A 21157-nucleotide genomic window follows, 5' to 3' on the forward strand; every position below is an offset into this window, starting at 1 on the left:
TCTGTCTCTCTCTCTGTCTCTCTCTCTGTCTCTCTCTCTGTCTCTCTCTGTCTCTCTCTCTCTTTCTCTCTCTTCTCTCTCTGTCTCTCTCTCTCTTTCTCTCTGTCTCTCTCTCTGTCTCTCTCTCTCTCTCTCTCTCTCTCTTTCTGTCTCTCTGTCTCTCTGTCTCTCTGTCTCTCTGTCTCTCTGTCTCTCTGTCTCTCTGTCTCTCTGTCTCTCTGTCTCTCTGTCTCTCTGTCTCTCTGTCTCTCTGTCTCTCTGTCTCTCTGTCTCTCTGTCTCTCTGTCTCTCTGTCTCTCTGTCTCTCTGTCTCTCTGTCTCTCTGTCTCTCTGTCTCTCTGTCTCTCTGTCTCTCTGTCTCTCTGTCTCTCTGTCTCTCTGTCTCTCTGTCTCTCTGTCTCTCTGTCTCTCTGTCTCTCTGTCTCTCTGTCTCTCTGTCTCTCTGTCTCTCTGTCTCTCTGTCTCTCTGTCTCTCTGTCTCTCTGTCTCTCTGTCTCTCTGTCTCTCTGTCTCTCTGTCTCTCTGTCTCTCTGTCTCTCTGTCTCTCTGTCTCTCTGTCTCTCTGTCTCTCTGTCTCTCTGTCTCTCTGTCTCTCTGTCTGTCTCTCTGTCTTTCTCTCTGTCTTTCTCTCTGTCTTTCTCTCTGTCTTTCTCTCTGTCTTTCTCTCTGTCTTTCTCTCTGTCTGTCTGTCTGTCTGTCTGTCTGTCCTTCCTTCCTTCCTTCCTTCCTTCCTTCCTTCCTTCCTTCCTTCCTTCCTTCCTTCCTTCCTTCCTTCCTTCCTTCCTTCCTTCCTTCCTTCCTTCCTTCCTTCCTTCCTTCCTTCCTTCCTTCCTTCCTTCCTTCCTTCGCTAGAAGGAAGTGGCAATATTCCCAAGAATTTAGTAATTAAAAAATAGACAGAACCTGTGATACTTGAATTTAAACGTTTAGAAACACTTTTTTTTTTTAAGCTTACTGTTTTTCTGTGGTTGAATTATCGGACAGTTTCACAACTGCATTCATATAGATGTATGAAAGAAATGGTTACTTTAAGTAAGTGCCTCCTAAAGTAAACCTGACTTACCTACATTTTAAAGGTTTGGAGTATACTATTACCATTTCTATCTTTAAAATGTGTATGTTAATAACCTCTAACTTTCAATTATACAGATTGGGAGAATCAAATTCTAAGTTACTTAAATAAAACTAAAAATAACAACAAGAACAAAAAAGACACTTGCTGTAACTGAGCTTTTACAGACAAATGCATTCCTCTCTATAGCCACAGCAGGTGGGAGTTTAATTACATGCTCCAGAAGCAGTGATTAAGTACCTTCATGCAAAGGATTGCTGGTACTAGGGTTTTATACCTTCCTAAATCCCTCAACTGCCTGCATAGTATCTGGGATTAACTGTTTTCAAGTATTTTTAGTTTTATAGTAATATTTGGTGAGTTGTTATTATAATGGTAATTAAAAAGCAGGAGAATGCTTGTGTGGGTCAGTACCGAAAGGTTCGAAGAACTTTTCCACTGAAGCACTTGAGCACGTGCTTAATTCCTGTGCCTGTTCGGTTCTGTGGCTCCGGTGTGCTCACGTAACTTGTGATAAGGTGAAGTTGTAATTTATAAGCTGTTAAACACAGTTGTTACTACTTGGATAGAAGGAAGCAGAAATAGGGATTCTTATATCTTACTAGTTAATATTTGCTGATCTGGCAGTAGAGCCCCAACAAGTCCTTAAGAAAGAATGGTTTTTAGCTACTTGCAGTGCTGTTATGTAGACGGGGTGTGGTAGCTGTGCTGTCCTTGTTTGCTCAGTTATGAAACGACTTTTGCATTTTTGTTTTGTAATAGGGTAGTTTGTGTCGGTGGAGATGGATCTGTCAGTGAAGTTGCTCATGGTCTGCTACTTAAAGCCCAGATAGATGCTGGAAAAGGTACAGACTATATACCAGCGCCTGTCAGAGCATCAGTCCCTCTTGGAGTAATACCAGCAGGTGAGGCTAAACAGTACTGTTACATTTTGTCAGTCATCTGTTTTAAGTCCCTCTGGCGTGTTTTATAGTTCTGGCTACTGAAGGCAGTTCTTGGTGCTAAAGCTTCAGTTACATAAGGGAACTATTGAATAAATGACCTAAATTAGTGATTTAGATTGATTACAAATGACTAGATTTTAAATCATTATGATAATTTATAGTAATGGCACAGATGAGCTCTTTGCCTAAAGGAAGTAGCTCTGGGAGAATAAAACTAAAATCATCTTCAGTTGATCCATGCAAAGATCACATTTTGCCCTTATTTGCCAACAGAAATGATACCAAATGTAAACTTTATTTTCTAGAATGTCTTTAATATAAGCCATGGTGATTTTGCTTCTCACTCTAGTTTTCTTGGCAGATTCTCATTTGGATTCATGCTTACAGTCTATTTTTAAATGGTGTGCTATGAATACATTTTTCAGATGGTATTAAAAAAATACTGTGCACTCAAAACTGCGTATCTCTTCTTTATTTCTATAGATCTGAAAATTCATGAAATATATGCTTTTCTTTTGAAAAATACTCTTGCTCCTTTCTTTACTTGTACTTAAATCTTGTGTGTTTTGTTTTTTTTTTTTCCTTCTCCTCCAACATTTCCGATTTTCCCTTTTCAGTATTACTTGGACCAGCTAGAATTAGTACGGGCAAGGCTGATACTGCACTGGTATCTTCCATTTGAAAGAGGAGCAGTATTTTTGCATGGAAAGTACCCTGTGGTGTGGCTGTTGATGTGACTGTTGTTGCAATTTCTCAGATGTTTTTAACTAGTAAGGAAAAAAGCCCTGCAGCCAGGTGAACAGCAAATTGTTCTTTTCATCTTTTTACTAAAAAGGGAGCAAGTCACTTCCAGATAGAGCAAGCATGTTTTAAGTGCCTTACTTTGCACTTCTGAAAGCAGCATTAAAACTAGCTTCTAAAATGGTGGCTTCTAAAAATGCAAGATTTTACAAGCTTTTTTTCAAGTTTAAAAAAAAACAACACAAAAAGCAAACTTGAAAATGTCTTGGGAAAAGATGCAATGATCTCAAAAATGAAGCAAATAAATTTTATATCAGCAATTTGACCATCACTTGTTAATTCAGGTGCTGTGAAGGTCTTGATGGTGGTGAGATGGGAATCTCTCCAGCTCTTCACTCCATGCTCTCTGTCTGTGCTCAGGTCACTGTGCATCATCGTTAGTGCTTATTTTCTTCAGTTTGTCAACAGATGAGTGCCATAATCAAAAGGGATATGTAGACGTAAAAGAATAACGTGTTGACTTCCATGGCAATAGACTTCCTTGAAAGAGTCTGAGACCAATTTATATAATGATAGTATGAGAAGTTTCCTAAAAATGTTCTGAAACTTACTTTATTTCAATACTTGTTGACATTTCAAAAAGTAGTTAGGAAATAGGTAAGTGTGATACTTGTGTACATGAAGAAGGTGTACCTTAATGGTCAGTTAATCTTTCCATCCCCATAAATCTATTGAACCAAATCATGAAGATTTTCTAGCTGACTAAGAATAGAAACCATGTTATGGGATTGCATGCCTTGAATGGATTAAAATCTGGTTTGGGCCACTCTTATTAGTAGTTAGAGCAGCATTTTGAAGTTTCAGACCACTTGATGGGGAGGAACTACTTTTGAAACTCTCACCTCCTGGACAGAAAGGTCTGAAGGGAGAGCGCATTTTTACTAAAATCCTCCACTGAGGTAGCGGACCGAGCTGCCTTATTCTGGTCAAAATCAAATGGATGAGATGTGGGGAAGCCTGCAGAGGTACTGCTGGCCATAGCAAGAGTGTTTGTTGCTATGGGAACTACTGCTAAGGAACTGTATGGAGGGGGAATCAGAGGCAGGGGAGGGGGAACTGGAAGGGCATTAAAAAAGCAATCCAGTTGTTATAGAACAAGAGACAATCTGTATCTGATGACTGCGAGCCTTTTAGTCCTAAATGGTTCATTTAAATAAATTCATGATTTCCAATTAATTCGGAAAATAAAATATTACTGAGGGACTGTTAATTTCTGCGATATTTCAGGCAAAGAACCAAAATGTTGGTGCAGTTTTCATCAGAATTTTAGCTATGCTTGACTAGGAAGTCATTACATCACATTTATCTGTTTGGATGGGGGAGACATTAACAGCCTTATGAATATTCATGTTGTCTGGTTAATTAAGTTAATTGTACTGCAGAAGTGCTTGCACTTCCAAGGACAATTTTTTTCCCTACAATTTTTGTTTGCTACCTTCATCAGTCATGCTTTACATGACCTGCAGACACTTTGTCCTTACTGTGACGCTTTTGTGCGTTTCGTAGGAAGAGTGTTGTAGGAAGTTGTTTGTAATGTCAGGAAACTGGGTGAGTATTTTGAGCAGAATTATGGTTTTGGAATAATAAAATCTTGTTTCTGTGTAAAAAAAAAAAAAAAAAAGCTGGTGACTGAGATGCTGGAGTTGTACGGCTGAAACCTCTTTCTGCTGGTTTACAGTAAATTGAGTAGTTGGGTCGAGATCTAAAAATGTGACCCTCACTAATTTGTGAGGAGTGCAAAGCCCATACATGAGCATCAAAGAAGGTTATTAGTCTCTGTAGTGTAATACAACAGTGGTCAGGGGAACCATCTTGTTATTGGTAAATAATATTCCAAGCTTACCTAGGGCAGGAAAGGTTGGAAGAAGTTTGTTGACTTGGAAAGATGAATGATGGCATTAAAGTCATGGTTATTGAATCACCATTTAAGTCAGCAACGATTGAAAGCTTGTATTCTAGCTTTTTTTTTTTTTTTAAATGATGACTTTTATTGTTATGGCCTTGTTGTTTATAAGCTTTCTTTGTGGCATCCTGTTTGTACAGGACACAGATAATGAGATGCATGATTCAGTCATCATTGAGGTCAAGATGCTGTTAGGCATCTATTAAGAGTTTTTTCTGAAGAAGGTGGTGGTGCTTGCTACTGCAATATTACTGTGCTGGTCCTGGATCTGAAACTTGAGGAAGGGCTCATCTGGATGCAGTACTTACATTTCTGAACACAGGCAGAACTTATTTCTTGGGAGTCGGGACAGGACAGCGTTTTGTTCTTCTGCAAATGTTAATGAGCTCCACAGATTTAAGAGAAGGGTGCAATTACTTGTGCTATCCTGTTTAGTAGGGATGTGATTTAGCTCTCATTAAAGTCAGCATGAAGATTGGTATTGATTTCAGCCCTGACCATTTGTTATCTTGCTGCCATCTGTATTGATGAATTACTTTTCCTTAAATGAGGAATTCCAGGTTTAAGAGATACCAAGTGTGATCTTCAGAATTTTATTCCACCCTGTACTCTTTTACTGTCTTGATCTTCAGTGACATAGAAATACATAATAAACTGCACTTCCTGTTAGTGTATCTAAAGAAACTTTCTTTTGGACTAAAAAAGCAAAAATTTGCATTTAGCTTTTGGAGTTTATCCATCTCTCAAAGTACTTCATAAGCCAAATCTTCTTATTTAAATTCCTTTTTTTTTTTTTTTAATTAGGAAAAGGGGAAGTAAACTTAATGGTATAGTCACTGTAAAATTCTGAGAAATATGTGAATTAAATTGCATTTCTGTTTGAATTTTTCAAAGAATCAAACTGCATGTAATCTGATTTCTTCCGTGTACCACTGAAGATGTAAATTTCAAAGAATGTTTTATGTCTGTTATCCTGAGAGATGTACCTCGCTTATTTCCTTTACATAACAGGAGCCTGGAGGCCCTCACTCAGAGCTTCTCTCTCTGAGGTTGTGAAGGCTTTCCATGAGGCTCTGAATTGCTTTCAGAGACTCTAGTGACCTGAGGGAGGTAACAGGTACCCTGTGAGATACTGAGATAAAATTCATAGTTATTTTACAAATCACTGGAAAAGAAATCAAAGCATGTAGTGCTGCATAAGAAAAACAAGATGCCTTTACAGCTATGTAACTGTGCACATCAATGTTTCCATATTTGCTGTTGTTTTCTACCACTAATGGGACATCAAAGATTGCAGAGTTTTGAGACTGGCATAGATTTTCAGTCTGGTACAGGATACTTTTAAAGTGCTTATTTGAGTGCCTCTTGTTTGAAATGTAATGGTCTCTTTCCTTCCTTGATTTTCTCTCCTCCTCCCCCCTACTTTTGACAAAGTTTAAATGCATCCATAAAACTTAAGGCAAATTTATCATCCAGAATTGTCTACTGCTGCTGTAACATATTAAATTATTCAAGCAACAAGAAAATGATTTGAAAATCTGAGTAAGTAAACTCATTCCTTTATGGAATGTTAGGTTCTAAATTGTTCATTTGTAATTTTTGTAGTTTTAATTAATGTGTTATCAAATTATTCATGCCTTACTCAGTGCTCTATCCTGTCTGCTTGGCGGCAGGCCCTGGTGTTCTGTTTGTGCAAAAGTGGATCCTGTGGCCCTGCTACTTGGCCAAGTTAAAGCTGTTTTTCAATCATTAGTGTTGTTCTCATATGTAAAATTGACACGCTATAATCAACCATATTCACGGGTGCTTCTAAGAACCTAAGAGGTAGTCTGCAAGGGGAAAAGCGGCTAGCTATCTTTGACTAGATCTTGCAGATTTTATTTATTTATTTATTCTGGGAAACTTGCTGTTTTATACTGGCAGGGCATTCTATTCTTTTTCCAACTTGGAAAAACATTTCGCAAATGTATCCTGTTAGATAATTTGCCTTCTATTATACTTCCTCAGTATTGCACTTCGGTATAAAACAAGACATTTTTAAAGGGGGATTGGTTAAAATCTAAAAAAGCAATATTTACTAAACTCTTTCCCTCCCCTCCTTTGTTTTTTTATGGCACTTATCAAAGAATTTGCAGAGAGGATTTTGTAGACCTCTGGAAATTTTTATGCTTTTAATTTGTACTATTTATCATTTTCACTGTTACCAAGACTAAACAATTGGGAGGAGGGACTTTTTTTTTTTTTAATGCAATTATAATATATATTTCTTGTCATCCTCAGTATATCTTTCTTATTTTTACAATAGTTTGTGTTTACTTTTACAGGTACTACTAATATTTTGGCCCACACTCTCTATGGTATTAAACATGCAGTGACTGCAACGCTGCACATTGTAATGGGTAAGTACTTTTACATACATTTTATCAGCTTTTAAATAAGAAAGCAGCATTTAGAAGTTTGCCTTAACCAGGTGTTTAATAAGCACGTGGTGTTATACTATAGCGCTGTAAACTAGATTGTAAGAGTTTTAAACCCAAATGACTTTATCCTGATTTACAGGGTATTAGAAAGTACCTGTATACCTATGTGGAAAGTTTTTTGCATATAGCTCAGTAACAATGGTTCTGGACCTCATCTTCTGTTAACAAAGATCTTCCATGGAATAATGTCTGATTTTGGCATTTGTGTCCTATTGGTAATGTTCTTGTAATGCAAAAAGTAACCTTTTCCAGACTTGGTTGTGTGAACTGTTACTCTGTATGTTATGCAATGATTGGTTGCATATTCATCTGCTTACTTTAATTTAATGTACCTGCCGCTGACAATAGGAAGCTATGCAATACTTTCTGCTTGACAAAGTGATTAGGATTGAACTTTTCAGGGAAGTATTGTCATATTTCTAAGAAATTATCATTTAGCTCTGTGTGCATTTCTTTTAAAAACGAACAGTTTCCATAAGAAAGCTTTATTAAGTAGAAAAGCTGTATTACTTGCCATTCAGTCTGCACAACAAATAGGTTTTTGAATGTGAAAATGCAATTATGCTAAAAGGAAAAACTAAGTTGCCAGTGGAAACCTTGTTTTCAGGACTTAGAAAGTATGAAATGCTTAGTTGAGCGATGATAATATTCTTCCTAAAGCGTTTTTTCTTTAGGGCACTTTTTTTTTGTTGTTGTTTTAATAAAAAAACAGAGAACAATGGGGAAGGAAGTTTCAGCCTGAATGTTTGTTTTTCATACCTTTGCAGTCAGCAGTGGAACTCTTTGCTATGTTGTTTAGATAGCAATACATAAATTTACATGCAAAATCTGAACCTGTCTTTTTAAATCAGACACTCAATCTACTGGAAACCACAGGTTCTATTGCAGAAAAAAACTATGTACCCTGTCTTGAACGGGATTAGGTATCTAAATTCTCTAACTTTAAAAACAATTCATGGAATCATAGAATGGTTTGGGTTGGAAAGGATCTTAAAAATCATCTAATTCCAACTCCCCTGTCATGGGCAGGGACACCTTACACTACACCAGGGTGCTCAAAGCCCCGCCAACATTTGCAGCCTTTTCACCAAATATTTATAATGATTAAACATTGTACTAGAGGAGTTTCAGTATCTCTTAAATATAAGTTTCAAATGTGTTTATGTAGCAACATTACATTTTCTCTGATACTGATTTCTGAAAAGCTGTAGAGTAATTGAATGCCAGACCATGTGCAGCCTGATGGATTGGCTGGATTTTTGCAATAACAATTTTAACATTTTGAAACATCTGAACATTGTTCTCTGAATTGAGTACTTTTACAGTTTTGATTGTATCTAAATTGATTTCAGTTTTCATTAGTAAAACTTGACTTCCTAAGAAGATAAGAGTCTAGAGTTCTTTCTCTCAGTTAAGTTAGCTGGATAGGAAATGGTAAGTTGTATTCAGTTAAAATACAGATGTTATTTGTAATTTCTGATCTTTGTCTTTGAAATCTTAGGTCATATTCAACCAGTAGATGTCTGTACTTTCAGTACTCCAAGCAAGCTTTTGCGTTTTGGGTTCTCGGCTATGTTTGGTTTTGGTGCAAGGACTCTAGCTTTGGCTGAAAAGCACCGTTGGATGCCCTCCAATCAGCGGAAGGATTTTGCTTTTATCAAAACACTGGCAGATCTCAAGTATACCATAAGTTGTTATATTTTTCTAATATTCCTATTTTTCTTGAGGATAATCCAGTAATTAATGTGGTAAAATATAGACAACAGTAGTTTAGCTATCTTATTATCTGTTAGAGATGCTAAATTCATTATATTCAACGTCTTAAATATTTTAACTGAATAAAAGTTTGTCTAGCAGTCAGAATATTGGATTACGCAACAATAAATGTCACTATTTTCCCAGGCCAGAGGAATGTGAATTATCATTTCTACCTCTACAAATTCCACAGGAAGACTCTCATGAAAATGACAGGTAAGCAAAACTGAGTCAAACAATACAAAATGTACAAAAATGTGCATCTTTGAAGATTAAAAAAAAGTACAAATCCTTTTCTTTGTTCAAATTTGTACATTGGGTAAAACAGTATCTTAAAACAAAAAAATATTCATTTTGACAACTGTATACTTTCATATTTTGTAAAATGGTCCCTGTTTATGAGACTACAGAGGACTTAATGCAAAGCAGTCTTTCTCTAAATATTCCTCTGTTATTCAGTTCCATTAATACTTTCCTCCATTGAGATCTTGTTTTTTTTTCTAAACTAATATTGTTTATATATATGTTCTGAATTTACTTGAAATTATTTTACCTACATGTTTTCACCCTTTCAGAAAGAAGAAAGGGAAAAACAAAAAAAAAGGTGAGCCTTATCTTTTATTATTATGTAAAGATGAACTGTGACTGGTTAAACTGAGTTAATATAGAATTGCTCTGTTATATTTAGGTAGCAAGGATCAATGGCACAAAATTCAGGGTCACTTCCTGAATGTGAGCATTATGGCAATCCCTTGTCTGTGTTCAATGGCACCAAGAGGCTTGGCACCTAATACGAGGTCAGTAGAGGTTTAGAGAATTAGTCATGTCTATAAATTCTGACATCTTACCTTAAGACCTTGGCTTTTCTGAGAATACAAGTGTGTGTTTAGGTAGTCTAGACCCTCTGGAATGGGGGAGGGAGCATGGACTGCGGCAGACTCGATAATCCCAGAAATTGTAATCAGTTTTTGGATCAGGCAAATAAGGTCAAGTAGTCTAACTAGAATAATGAGTGGATAATTGCTGTGATTAAATTAGTTGGCAAGTCCGACTTAAGCAGTAGTCATCTGTCATAGGTTCTGGCTATATGTAGAAACTTCATTCTTGGATTTTATTTTACTTTTTCCAATATAAAGGTGCCATTCATCTTTTGCTTTACAGCCAGGAAAAAACGAAGTATGAGTCTTTCTGCTGTCAAGAAGAACTGAAATTCACACATGCATTCTGCCTTAATTTTGCCAAATTTGGGAAATGCAGCTTTACATGTAGGGTTTTGGAAAACAAATGAGTATGTAATCTGGTTGTTGACATTGATTCATTTTGCCTCAGCTTATTGTTGAGAGCATGCTTTGTGGTGATCAAACAGCTATCAGGTGATAAATCTTTGCAGCTGATGTTTTCAGCGGATGATAAGCAGAATAGCAAGTACGAACTTCATGAACATGAAAATACATGTACATGAAATACAACACACTCCCTCACATAAGAATTCAGAAAATTTTCTTATATATTCAGAAACTTTATATGTAAAACCACTCATAAAAGATTATGGAATGTGTGGTTTGTTTCATTTGATTATCTTAAGTGAAAATATACATGCGTTAGAACTGATCAGGTATTTCTCTTTGAAATTACTTAATGATCTGGTAGGATTTGATCTATTGAAAACAATGTAGAAACAAGTGGTTTTGATGGAGCTCTTCTTTGGAAGTTTTCTGTGCTACAGGAGTCCTGCAGAGGTGCATATGCCTCAAGATAGTGCTGTATTATTTTCCCCTCTAAGGAACTTTGTTCAGCATTTACTCTGTTACAGTCAGTAGAAAAATTCTTACAAGAATTCATAGAATCATAGAATATCCGAGTTGGAAGGGACCCGTAAAAATCATGAAGTCCAACTCCTGGGTCCCCAAAGGACCACCCAAAAATCAGACCATGTGTCTGAGAGTGTTGTCCAAATGCTTCTTGAACTCCATCAGGCTCAGTGCCGTGACCACTTCCCTGCCCTGTTCCAGTGCCCGACCACCCTCTTGGTGAAAATCCTTTTCCTGAATAGGTTTGAACAGTCTTGAAATGAATAGTCTTTTTAAGCTTTGCTTTCTCTTTCCATCTGTTCTGGCACCTCCTTCTCAGTGATGAGGAATTTTATGGCAACTCCATGCAATTATTGCAGCTTTGAATGAGTCTGTTTCTCCTATAGTTGTTCAGTGGATCCCCCTGTTTTTATATATAAGGAAATCCTTTTTTACACTCTTAAAAATAATCTTAGGAGTGCAGTCAGCTGGTAGGGTAGGAAGAGTTGGTGCTTCAGACACGTAAATTATTCCTCATAGAGAATAATATCTTGACTGTAAAGCTTTCCAGCACAGGAAACAAATGTTGCACAAATTATTGGAGGTGCAAGACCCGTTATCAGCTAAAGCAGCTAAACTCAGGCAGCATCAGCTAAATTCAGCTATATTTCTTCACTCTGTCTTATTTTTTCCCTGAGAGCTTTTTGCCATGTGAAGACATTTGAAGCAGTATGAATGCTTTGACTACTGCATGGAACTCTACTTATCCTACCCTAAATTTACAGAAATGTAAAGAACTGTCTGAACTATATGAGCCATGTAGGATGTTTGTGTCTCACAGTGTGTTATGCTTCATTGCAGTTTGGACTTTCAAAAGAATTAATGAGAATTTTTAGTCATCTCAGGAAACACAAGGCCAAAAAGTAGAATGCATTGCCCAGTAACCTGCTATGTCTCTTCCGGTAACAAATATGATAAGAGACGACTTTTTCAATTCCACCATTGCTGTTTTCTAAATCAGTAAACTAGTGCTATGCAGAGTGGCTTGCTGAATGGTTATATAAAAATTATCTTTCTAGGTGGAGCTGTGTTGCAGTCTGAAAACATTCCAGTTGTAGTTGTCAATGAGTCAGGGGCCTATGAGTGGGGAGACATGAAGTAGTAGGCTGAAATAATTTTTTTGAAACATTCTTAGCCTTTTTACCAAGCGTACCTGCTGAATAAATAAATATATATATTCAGAAGATATGAAATACATAATTGCTATATGAAGTACAATCTCAGCAGTGATTGGCATGTTCATCGGATAGGCTTGTTAAAAGTTGGTTTGTTTCCATAACTTCAATGAGACTTAGGAATGGTTGTGTTGAGATTCAGGTTGTTAGCCTGTGACAAGGTACAGTTGCATTACCGAGTCTGTGAAATAATACTAGCTCATTGTCTGACCCAGATTCTCAAAGATGCTAAATATCAATGCAGTTGGATACCTTGTACCATTGAGTAAGAGAAGGCTGTAGTTATGGTCTCTTCTTGATTAACCTCTAGTGTACAACGACCCTTTTCCACAAAATTCCTTTCAGTTTTTTAATTCTGTTCAATGTGAAACATGTAAATAGAACTTTACAGACAATTTCTAAGAGATTCTAGTCGGAGAACGGGATCTTTGTTAGGGCAGCCTGAGTGCTAACGGAGGAGGTGAGTGAGTCCATCTGCACTGGGTCATATAACAGGAATGTGCTTGCACGTGTCAAAGGGAACAGCTACTTGGCATATCTCTGCCTCACAACATTCATGGTGATCGTTATTCTTCATTGGAGTGAAAAATGTAAAGATAAATCTGTGATTTTTAAGAATTCTACTGTTAAGTAGAAAAGCAGTGTTTGTTTTTTAAAATAATATGCATTATGTCCAATAAATTGTATATATTGATAAGGAAATAGAATTTTATTAGTACAGTGTATGTTATAGAGATGCTAAATAACCTCAGTTGCAACATTTTAATTGATCTATAGCGGTATGTTTTTTGTTCTGTTTTGGCAAAAAAGTATTTATTTTTTAATTATGACTATTCTATTAATTTGCTCTTGCTCCTAGGCTTTTGAAGAGCCTATTAAACGTCTGATAATGAATTTATTTCTGGGAATTAAGTCTTTCTGCTTTTCAGGTTGAACAATGGAAGCATGGCTCTTATTGTTGTACAAAATACTTCTCGAACTGAGTTTATAAAACACCTGAAAAGATATGCCAGTGTAAAAAATCAGGTACTGTTGATTTCTTTTTGGTGATTATAAAAGAACAGTTAATCGTGAAGATAGACATGCTGTAAGAGTTAATGTTAGCATCCTCATAAGGAGACTTAGCTTCCTGTCAGAATACATTAGCCCCCTTTTTATCTGATTTTTTTTTCTTAAATCACTAGACTAATACCGATTAGCCTATTTCAGCCCATCTGTTGTGGTTTAAATTGTATTTTTGCTGTACCCGTTGTTTTATGGGTGTAAAGCAATTCCAGAACAATAGAGGAAATGCATGCTGTGTTTAAATCTTGTGTAGTACAGACATCAAGAACACAGACTGGGAGGGCTTCATGCAACTCTGTAAGAAATAGGTGAAGTCCTTAATTTCTGCAGATCACTGAATGTTATGTTGGCAGCATCAAGTTATGAACATGAATCTTAGCAGAGATGTGTTCCATGTAGTTATGAATGTTTGTAGAACTGTACTTCAAAATTATGGTCATCCTATTTTGGAAGAAAAAATGAAGCATTGAAATACAGTGCCTTACTGTTGTCCTAAATACCCTGTGTATAGTCTGAACATCCTGTAGTCACTCAAATGTTTCAGGATTATGTGAACTCACTTTTACAGGTAGGTTTGGATTAGATAGCTATCCAGCAGTCAGAGAGTTTGGAGGAGAGGTGGTGATAGTTCCATGTGACAGCACTAACAGATGCCTTTAGGAAATAGTTTGTGTTTTCCACTTATGCCATAGCTACAGTCTTTGAGGAAGGCGGCTTTGCTTTTCTTTGCTTTTATGGTTAAAAATTATAGTTAGAAATTAGAGATTAAGTCTTTAAATATCACCATTTACTGGAATTCTGACTGGCCTCATTGAGGGCGGGTTTACTGGCAATGATGAACAGATGATAGGAAAAAATCTCCTTTTACTTTCATGTATTCTGAAAGCATATGCCATTTTGGCATGTGAAAAATATACCACCTCACCTGTAAATTGAGCAAGTCTGATACAGGAATGTAAATGGAACAATTTTATTTTTATTTTTATTTTTTTTCCTGAGGCACTATTTAGGATAAAAATAGTGTGTTAAACCATAAATGTTAGCCAGAATATATAATACCTCAAGTGGTCAAAGCTAGAGTTGTGTTTTCATATACTTAAGAACATCCCCCCCCCCCCAAAGAAATCTTTTTAATTTCAAGTAATCCAGTTTGTTGCTAAACTATCACCTACAGCTTTCATCTTTGTTTGACATAGATTTGTGTTTGGTTTAGTTCAACTTTCCCTTTGTTGAGACCTACACAGTTCAAGAAGTAAAACTGCAACCAAGATGTATAAGTGGGCTTGATGCCAAAGAAAATACATATTTGAATGCCACTTCTGCAGAAGGAAATTACCCTTGGAATATAGATGGGGACTTAATGGAAGAAGCATCAGAAGTTCATGTTCGGTAAGGCGAAGTATTATATTATGGACAGTATACCTATAATAGATTAGTACTGTAATCTTATATGTATATTAAATACAAATGACACCAAAATGGGGTATTGTAAATACTTTAAGAGTAGTATTAACACTGTGCTAGAGCTCTGCCATATTGCCTTGTGCCTATCTCTGGAAAGGTTTGTTATGCCCTCGAGACCTCTCCTTTCTTGTGGTTCAGTACCTTCCAGCTCCTCTCCTTCCCTTTCTGCAAGTTACTTTACCCTTCTGTTTCTTTGAGGGGAACAGATGTACGTAAAGGTTGGTGAGTCCTGGGAGGAGCTTGTTTGGGTATGAGGATTGCTGCTTGGAAAGCCCTGTTTGCAACCTTAACGCAAACATGCAGTTGTTCAATTGTGGGAAACATAGTGCTGCTTGAGAATAGTGTCCCTATGTAGGATCAAAAAAAGAATATTAATACATGGGGAAATAGGACTATCGGTAGAAATAAATAAGAGGCAGCTCATTTTTCTGCAGTGTACACAGGATTAGTTGAAGGATCAGTTGAGGTAACATTGTTTGATGTGTAAAATAAAAGGCTGATCATATTATAGGATGACTGAGAAAATAATATACACTTTTAGAGGTTACCTTGTAGGAATTCTCAAAATGTAATTCACCCAATTTTATTCCATATAGCAATTCAGGCATACTTGTTTTCCAAAAAAAAAACAAAAAAAAAAAACAAAAAAAAAAACATTGCAAGAGCTGATGAAATTGATAGTTTGATTTCCTCACTTCACAGGGTGCATCCTCAACTTATTAATCTCTATGGAGTGAACACTGATGACCTGGAGAGTTCCAAAGCAACATGCAGTTGCATATAGAAGGGACACACTGCACATTCTGTATTAGAGCCCTTTTCTTATCCGTATGCACTTCCTTCTAAAGTCCCAGTTTTGAACTCATTGAACTCAGTTGTAGCAAAAGGGATGTTTATAGTATTTCTGGCTTTAAATTTTTATCAAGTTATATATATTTTTTTATCAAGATATATTTAAAGAAGCATTATTAGACTTAACAAGAAAAAACGAAAAGTGATTATATGGGTTTCTTTTATAAATTTTGGGTTCTAAAAATGTCCATCAAAATAGATGCAAACTGTGATTTTTCTCTTTAAAATTGTTCAAGCTTCTGCAATAAATATAATATGAGGTATTTTTAAGGCTGCTGTTCATGTTGTCGGGTTACTCAGTTCAAATAGAACTAGTGAGTGGAAATATAGAAATGCAGACAAAATGTGGATTTCTGATAAGGGATTTCCATTTCTAGGTATCACTTTTAATGTTGCTTTAATATGTTTGCTTTCAAGTTTTTTTCTAGTCAAACAGTAAGGAAAAGAGGATATGCTGATGAGTTACGCAGCTTTTCTTTGAAAGTTATTTTAAAGACTACTCTTTGTACAAGATAAATATTTAACAATATTTAATGTATACAGAAGGGAGATATTGGAGAACTGGAGGGATATTAAGCATATTTTTTTGTTGCTGAGAATAAAGTTATGATAAATGAGTTATTTGGTAACTGAGTTATTTTGGTAACTATTTTTATAATACTTTGGTAATATTTTTATAAGTGATTTTTTAGATAACTTTACTACAACTATTTGAGATGAACGCAAATTAAGACTGTTTCTGAAAACTGTTTTCCTTTGAGATGATGAAAAGTAGCAGCCTGGTGAGTTTGTCTGTCTGCAGGGCCACAGGGGTAATGCATGTAGTTGTGTTCACTTGTCTGTGAATTGTTAAGAAAAAGGCTGATGCATAACGGTGTGAAAGCTGTGCTATCTCATGTCTGGAAGAAGTTGCTTGAAGTTATTTGTTTGGAAAGAAGTTAAGTATAATGTGAAATCCAATTGTTTAAGATTTTATTAAATCAGGGTGTAAGCCTTTACATGGGATCTGTATTTTACTTGATTTTAAATCCTGTGAAAAATTCCTACTGGTGATAAATAAGCTAGATGAACATGTGATGCTCCTGAAGTATTGCAGATGGTTAGTTGTGTTCTAAGAACAAGCTGTTACTTGTTGGAAATCTCATACAGTTCCTGTGGACAAACCTGGCTGGCAGTAAAGGCTGCAATCCGTCAATAAAATGCTTGTTTCATAGGCAATTGTTAAAAGAACCTTGCAGCTACAGTTCTCTTCTCTGCACTGGAGTTAGTGACTACAGAGCAGGGTCACAGCATCCTTCAGGTTGAATGAGGCCTCAGCAGGGCTGTAGCCCAACCTCCTGCTCCAAGTGGTCCAGCTATGAGATCAGACCTGGTTGTTCAGGGCTTTCATCCGGTCTGGTCTCAAAACCTCCAAGGGTGGTGATGATGACACAATCTCTTTGAGCCCCTGCTCCAAAGCCAAGCTGTCCTCATGGGGAAGAAGATGTTCATGACGTCCAGGTGGAGCCTCCCATTTCAGTTGATACCTGTTCTCCAAGTCACAGTGAGTAGTCTCCAGTTACGCTCCTATAATTGATACTATATTGCATCAAATATTTTAACATTCATGGCGATTCAAACTAAACTTCATAAAGCTGTCTGAGAAAAATATTCCAACTACATGCAGTAGATTTAACTGCTTTTATTACACAATTGAAAATTAACAAAATTTGAAAACAAAAACAAAAAAAACAGCATTCATGTGCTTAACTTGTTGGGATCCTCTTTATTCAAGTGAAACTGAGTGATGCTTTATAATCTTGCCTTCATCAGCACCCTGTACATTCATTTTTTGTCAGTCTTGTTTATAACAGCTAATCGAATTTTTGCTTTATATGCTAAGAATAGGCAACCAACATTTCCACATTAATAATCAAATCCGAATAGAAAACATTCCAAGGCAACATTATCACATTTACTGGCTTATGTAAACTATTTCAAAGATAGATGCTTTAGTTTTGTTTCTTTGCATTGTTTGTACTAAAAAGAATTTTAATGCTTTTTCCAGTATTTGAGGTATATTTATATGCTGTAATATCAAACAAATTTCTCTTCAAAAATATTTTGGTTAAAGTGCAAAAATTCACTAAAGCCATTCGGAAGATAAACATTTTGTATACGTTTCATAGACTTGCAAGAAAATACTTAATTCTTCACACTTTATTTTGATTTTCTTTTTAAATACATAAACATTCATTTGTCCTTAATGTGCCGAAGATTTTAAAGAGAGAAGTTACTTTAGCGTACTTTAGAACCACAACTTTGGCATCAAATCAAGTGAAAGGAAATTACAAAATGGTCCCCAATACCTTTAGAACCTGTGGACAATCTGGCTTTTATGGCACCAAATACACTCCATTAGAAAAATTGCTTGTTGAAGGCACAAAGTATTGCTTTTGAGTTGCAGGCTAATTTCCATATGATGGTGCAGCTTCAAAGTGTACGTACATGTTACGTTTGTTTCTCCTTGCAGTTCAGAAACTCAAAGACAAGGCAAGAAAGGCCATATTGCATACTGCTGTTACAATAGATCCAGCTATTGATGACATGGTACATTGTCCAGTTGAACTGGGGAGCAGTCACTTTTTTTTTTTCCTGGATTATACTATTTATTTCACCAAAGCTAGGTGGCAGTGCAAACTTATCCAGCTGAAGAAACTTTCTGTAGTAGCGGAGCAGTGATTTGAACCATGTTTCTATTCCGTCATTTGCCTTTCCGATGCGTGGCTTCTGAGGATGCCAGTTTGGATGGTATTTATCTGTAAACTTCACAAGAACCTAAGCTAGCTCTCCAAATGACTTACTAAATGCTTTCAGGTGGAGGATTGAAAGATAACATTTGGCCCAGTACAGTTGGCATTTGGAGTGTTTTGGGTACATCTGTTTCTCTATCATGTGAAGTCTTTCAGATACTGGAAGAATAACAGTACTAAATACTACTATGCTAAGTATAGAAAATCTTCAAATAAATAAAAATAAATATTTGCTTATAAAAACCAAACAAACCTCAGATAGAAATATTTCACTGCAGAAGTCCAAAACATCATGGAGCTGATAATTAAGGAAAGGACAACTCATTCTGTCATTTTTGTAAGTACCTCATTGAAAATGGCTACAAATTATGATCTCCAATACATTATTCTTTCTACAGCTGAGAGAGGATTGTGTACTGTAACCACACAAAATTCCCTGCTCTAAATCCACCTTTGACTTTCCTGGCTCTGGCTTGCCTGGCTGTCTAAGTCTCTGCAATACTGCAGCTGTGTCTGTGAAGCCAAGCTTATGAGGTTACCTTTAGAAGCCCAAGAGAGCTTCTGATAGCTGTTTTCTATATCTGTGCACTCTACTTATGGTCCTTTTATTGGTTTAAGCTACCTTACCCTTGTAAAATTGTCAAAGCAAAATGAGGGGGGATTTCTTCTCAAATGTCTAAACAAAATATTATTGAAACTTGAAAATGAATAGAATAATTCATGCTATTATGTTTGAGATCCAATTTTCTAAGATTGGTCAAACTTTACTTTCTAAGAACTCTTCGTTCTGTAACTAATTATTCTTCCCTTTATCTTTAGTGTTCTGATGTTTGAAACCAGAGATGAGATATATATGGTATTTCAAATATTATTAAGACTTCAAAACTGAAACTGTTTTACCATTTTCATATTAGAAAAATAACTGTACATTAAGGTGTAGTCTTCCATACAGATCAAGAAAATAAAGTGTATTTTGTAAGAGCAAGTGAGCTCACGACCTGTTTTCATTTCATTGGTGTTTCTTCTGTGACTTAACCTAAACCTTAATTCTTCATTTCAAAATGACCTTTTATTTGCCCTCTTAGTCGTCTTTGTTCCCACTTGTAAAACTCCAGCTGTCTCTTTCGTTCTTGTCCTGAGTGACCGGTTTGTATTGCCTTTTGAAGAAGCCAATCTGAAATACATAATTTTGGAATCTGTCAGCAAATCTTTGTTATCAAATCTAAACAGCATAACATGAACTAAAATAAAAAGCATATATATGGTGCTTTCGAATGGATGGTATATGCCATTGTTTTGTCATTACCAAGTAATCAATTGTTATTCATCAATTAAAAAGGAGTTGGTTTTAATTTTAACATTCGGGGATGGGTTATACTCTCCTGCTGTGAGGAGTAAGAACAAGTGGACTGTGAACTGTCCATATAATCCTTTTTTTTTTTTTTAATGTGAAATGGTAAAAAGGCATTCCAGTTTAATCTGCTTCATTTCTACACTTGCCAGGAAAAACGATGAATGGAGAAAGTCTGCATGTAAGTAAAGGCAGCAATATTTTAATTATTTGTTAGAGAAGCTGCTTCCTTCATAGTTTTCTTTGTTTACCTATCATAGGATATTTTAGTATTTATGCATCAGTTTAAACCATTTTGCTCTGGCAAGAAACTATTTTGTAGATGATTATTGATCATGTGTCAAGGAGCACCACCCCACAAAAACTAATCATTTGATATTAAATTATATAAATCATTTACAAACAATAGATAGCAGAAAAAAACGGGAAGGGGTGATAAAATGATAAAATGAAGGAAAATGGGGAAGTATTTTTGAAAAAAACAGTACATTAGGAGTTATGTTTTTATAGAAAAAACAGATCATACTAAAATACTGTTTATCTTTTAAAGCTGCATTAACAGATCTACAGATCCACCAACAGTCTGAATTCCTCACTCGAGAGCAACTGAGAAATACTGAAAACCTACCTTCCATAATATAAATGAAAGAAGCAAAAACAAGGTAACGCCAGCTATTAAGCCTATTCCAATAATTAGCAGAGTAACATGGTATTTTGGCTTTTGGTGGTGCACGCCTTCTAAATAGACCTGTAAAGTGGAAAATAAGTTTAGTTTTGTTTTTTTTTCTAAATGATGCTAAAACAAACTAGGAAAATGAGTTAAATTCTCAAATAATTAACACTGTGTTCATTGTCTGTGTATAGCTATGTACAGAATTCCACAATTGCTGTTTTTTTTCTAGTTTAACAATTTTATCATGAATTCAGTAAGAAATTTCTTACATATGCTACTTGCTTTTCCTTGTGTAGTTCAATAACTTTCGCATTTTTTTCTAGTGAGGCTGTTGCTCTGACTTCGAACTTCAATGTTGATGCATCATCCTGATTTTAAACAACAACAAAAAAAATCACATATCTTTTCAACACATTAATTCTTACCCAGCAAAAATGGTAACACAGCTGCTCTCAGAAACAGAATCTCACACAAGCACACATGGCTTCATGCCTTTTTCTGATCACAAAACAAATTAGTACCAGAACCTGGAAAAAAGCCCAGTTGGGTTTTGCTTAATGCCACATCCATGCTGCTTTTCTTAGAAAAGCATAATTATGAGTTGGAATTAAATCCCAATCCTACATAACCCAGCTAGAATAGGCAAAGTAATATATACTATAAAATTAAGTGATCTAAAATACATCTTTTTTGGTGGTTTGCACTTTCATATAACACTTTTAAATTTAGCATTGAAAAGATAAAATATGTACTGCCTATCGTTTTCTAATGCTAGTGTTTGACAAAAAAAAATAATTATATGCAGACAATACAAATACGCCTTGAAATATGCCTCGTAAGTATGAAAAATTCACGTTACCATTTCTAAAAGTGAAGGAGTAGCTTCCAGCTGCAACTGAATGGTTGCTTCTTTTCCACTTTCCATGTTTCCAAGCTTGCAAAGTATTTGTAAGCAGAGACTGTCATTTTTCATGCAGTAC

General features: G+C 35.8%; 2 protein-coding genes across 5 annotated transcripts in view; one reads left to right on the forward strand and one right to left on the reverse strand.

The window, feature by feature from the left end:
* CERKL (CERK like autophagy regulator) overlaps positions 1 to 15979 on the forward strand; it is a 54771-nt gene extending 38792 nt beyond the window's left edge. Inside the window, exons 5-13 of one of the 3 annotated variants that reach the window (XR_013953791.1) lie at positions 1835 to 1977; positions 7045 to 7119; positions 8702 to 8879; positions 9103 to 9171; positions 9531 to 9559; positions 9644 to 9752; positions 10117 to 10243; positions 12910 to 13006; positions 14259 to 14276. Coding sequence is in view for 2 of the 3 variants with exons in the window: in XM_080600448.1 (XP_080456574.1) it covers positions 1835 to 1977; positions 7045 to 7119; positions 8702 to 8879; positions 9103 to 9171; positions 9531 to 9559; positions 9644 to 9752; positions 12910 to 13006; positions 14259 to 14434; positions 15212 to 15293 (958 nt within the window). In the remaining variant the exon portion in view is untranslated. Of the gene's footprint in view, positions 1 to 1834; positions 1978 to 7044; positions 7120 to 8701; positions 8880 to 9102; positions 9172 to 9530; positions 9560 to 9643; positions 9753 to 10116; positions 10244 to 12909; positions 13007 to 14241; positions 14435 to 15211 lie in introns of those variants that run through there. The other 2 variants (XM_080600448.1, XM_080600449.1) reach the window with 2 other exon arrangements.
* Positions 15980 to 17114: 1135 nt separating this feature from the next.
* ITGA4 (integrin subunit alpha 4) overlaps positions 17115 to 21157 on the reverse strand; it is a 37863-nt gene continuing 33820 nt past the window's right edge. For both annotated transcript variants that reach the window (XM_080600363.1, XM_080600364.1), the window contains 4 exons: positions 21037 to 21156; positions 20447 to 20545; positions 20133 to 20252; positions 17115 to 19327 (listed from right to left, as the gene is read on the reverse strand). In XM_080600363.1, coding sequence (XP_080456489.1) covers positions 19235 to 19327; positions 20133 to 20252; positions 20447 to 20545; positions 21037 to 21156 — 432 coding nt within the window. In that variant the 3' untranslated portion in view covers positions 17115 to 19234. The remainder of the gene's footprint in view (positions 19328 to 20132; positions 20253 to 20446; positions 20546 to 21036; position 21157) is intronic.

The sequence above is a fragment of the Anser brachyrhynchus genome (genome assembly GCF_964034855.1).
Source record: "Anser brachyrhynchus genome assembly, chromosome: 7".
Classification (NCBI taxonomy): Eukaryota; Metazoa; Chordata; class Aves; order Anseriformes; family Anatidae; genus Anser; species Anser brachyrhynchus.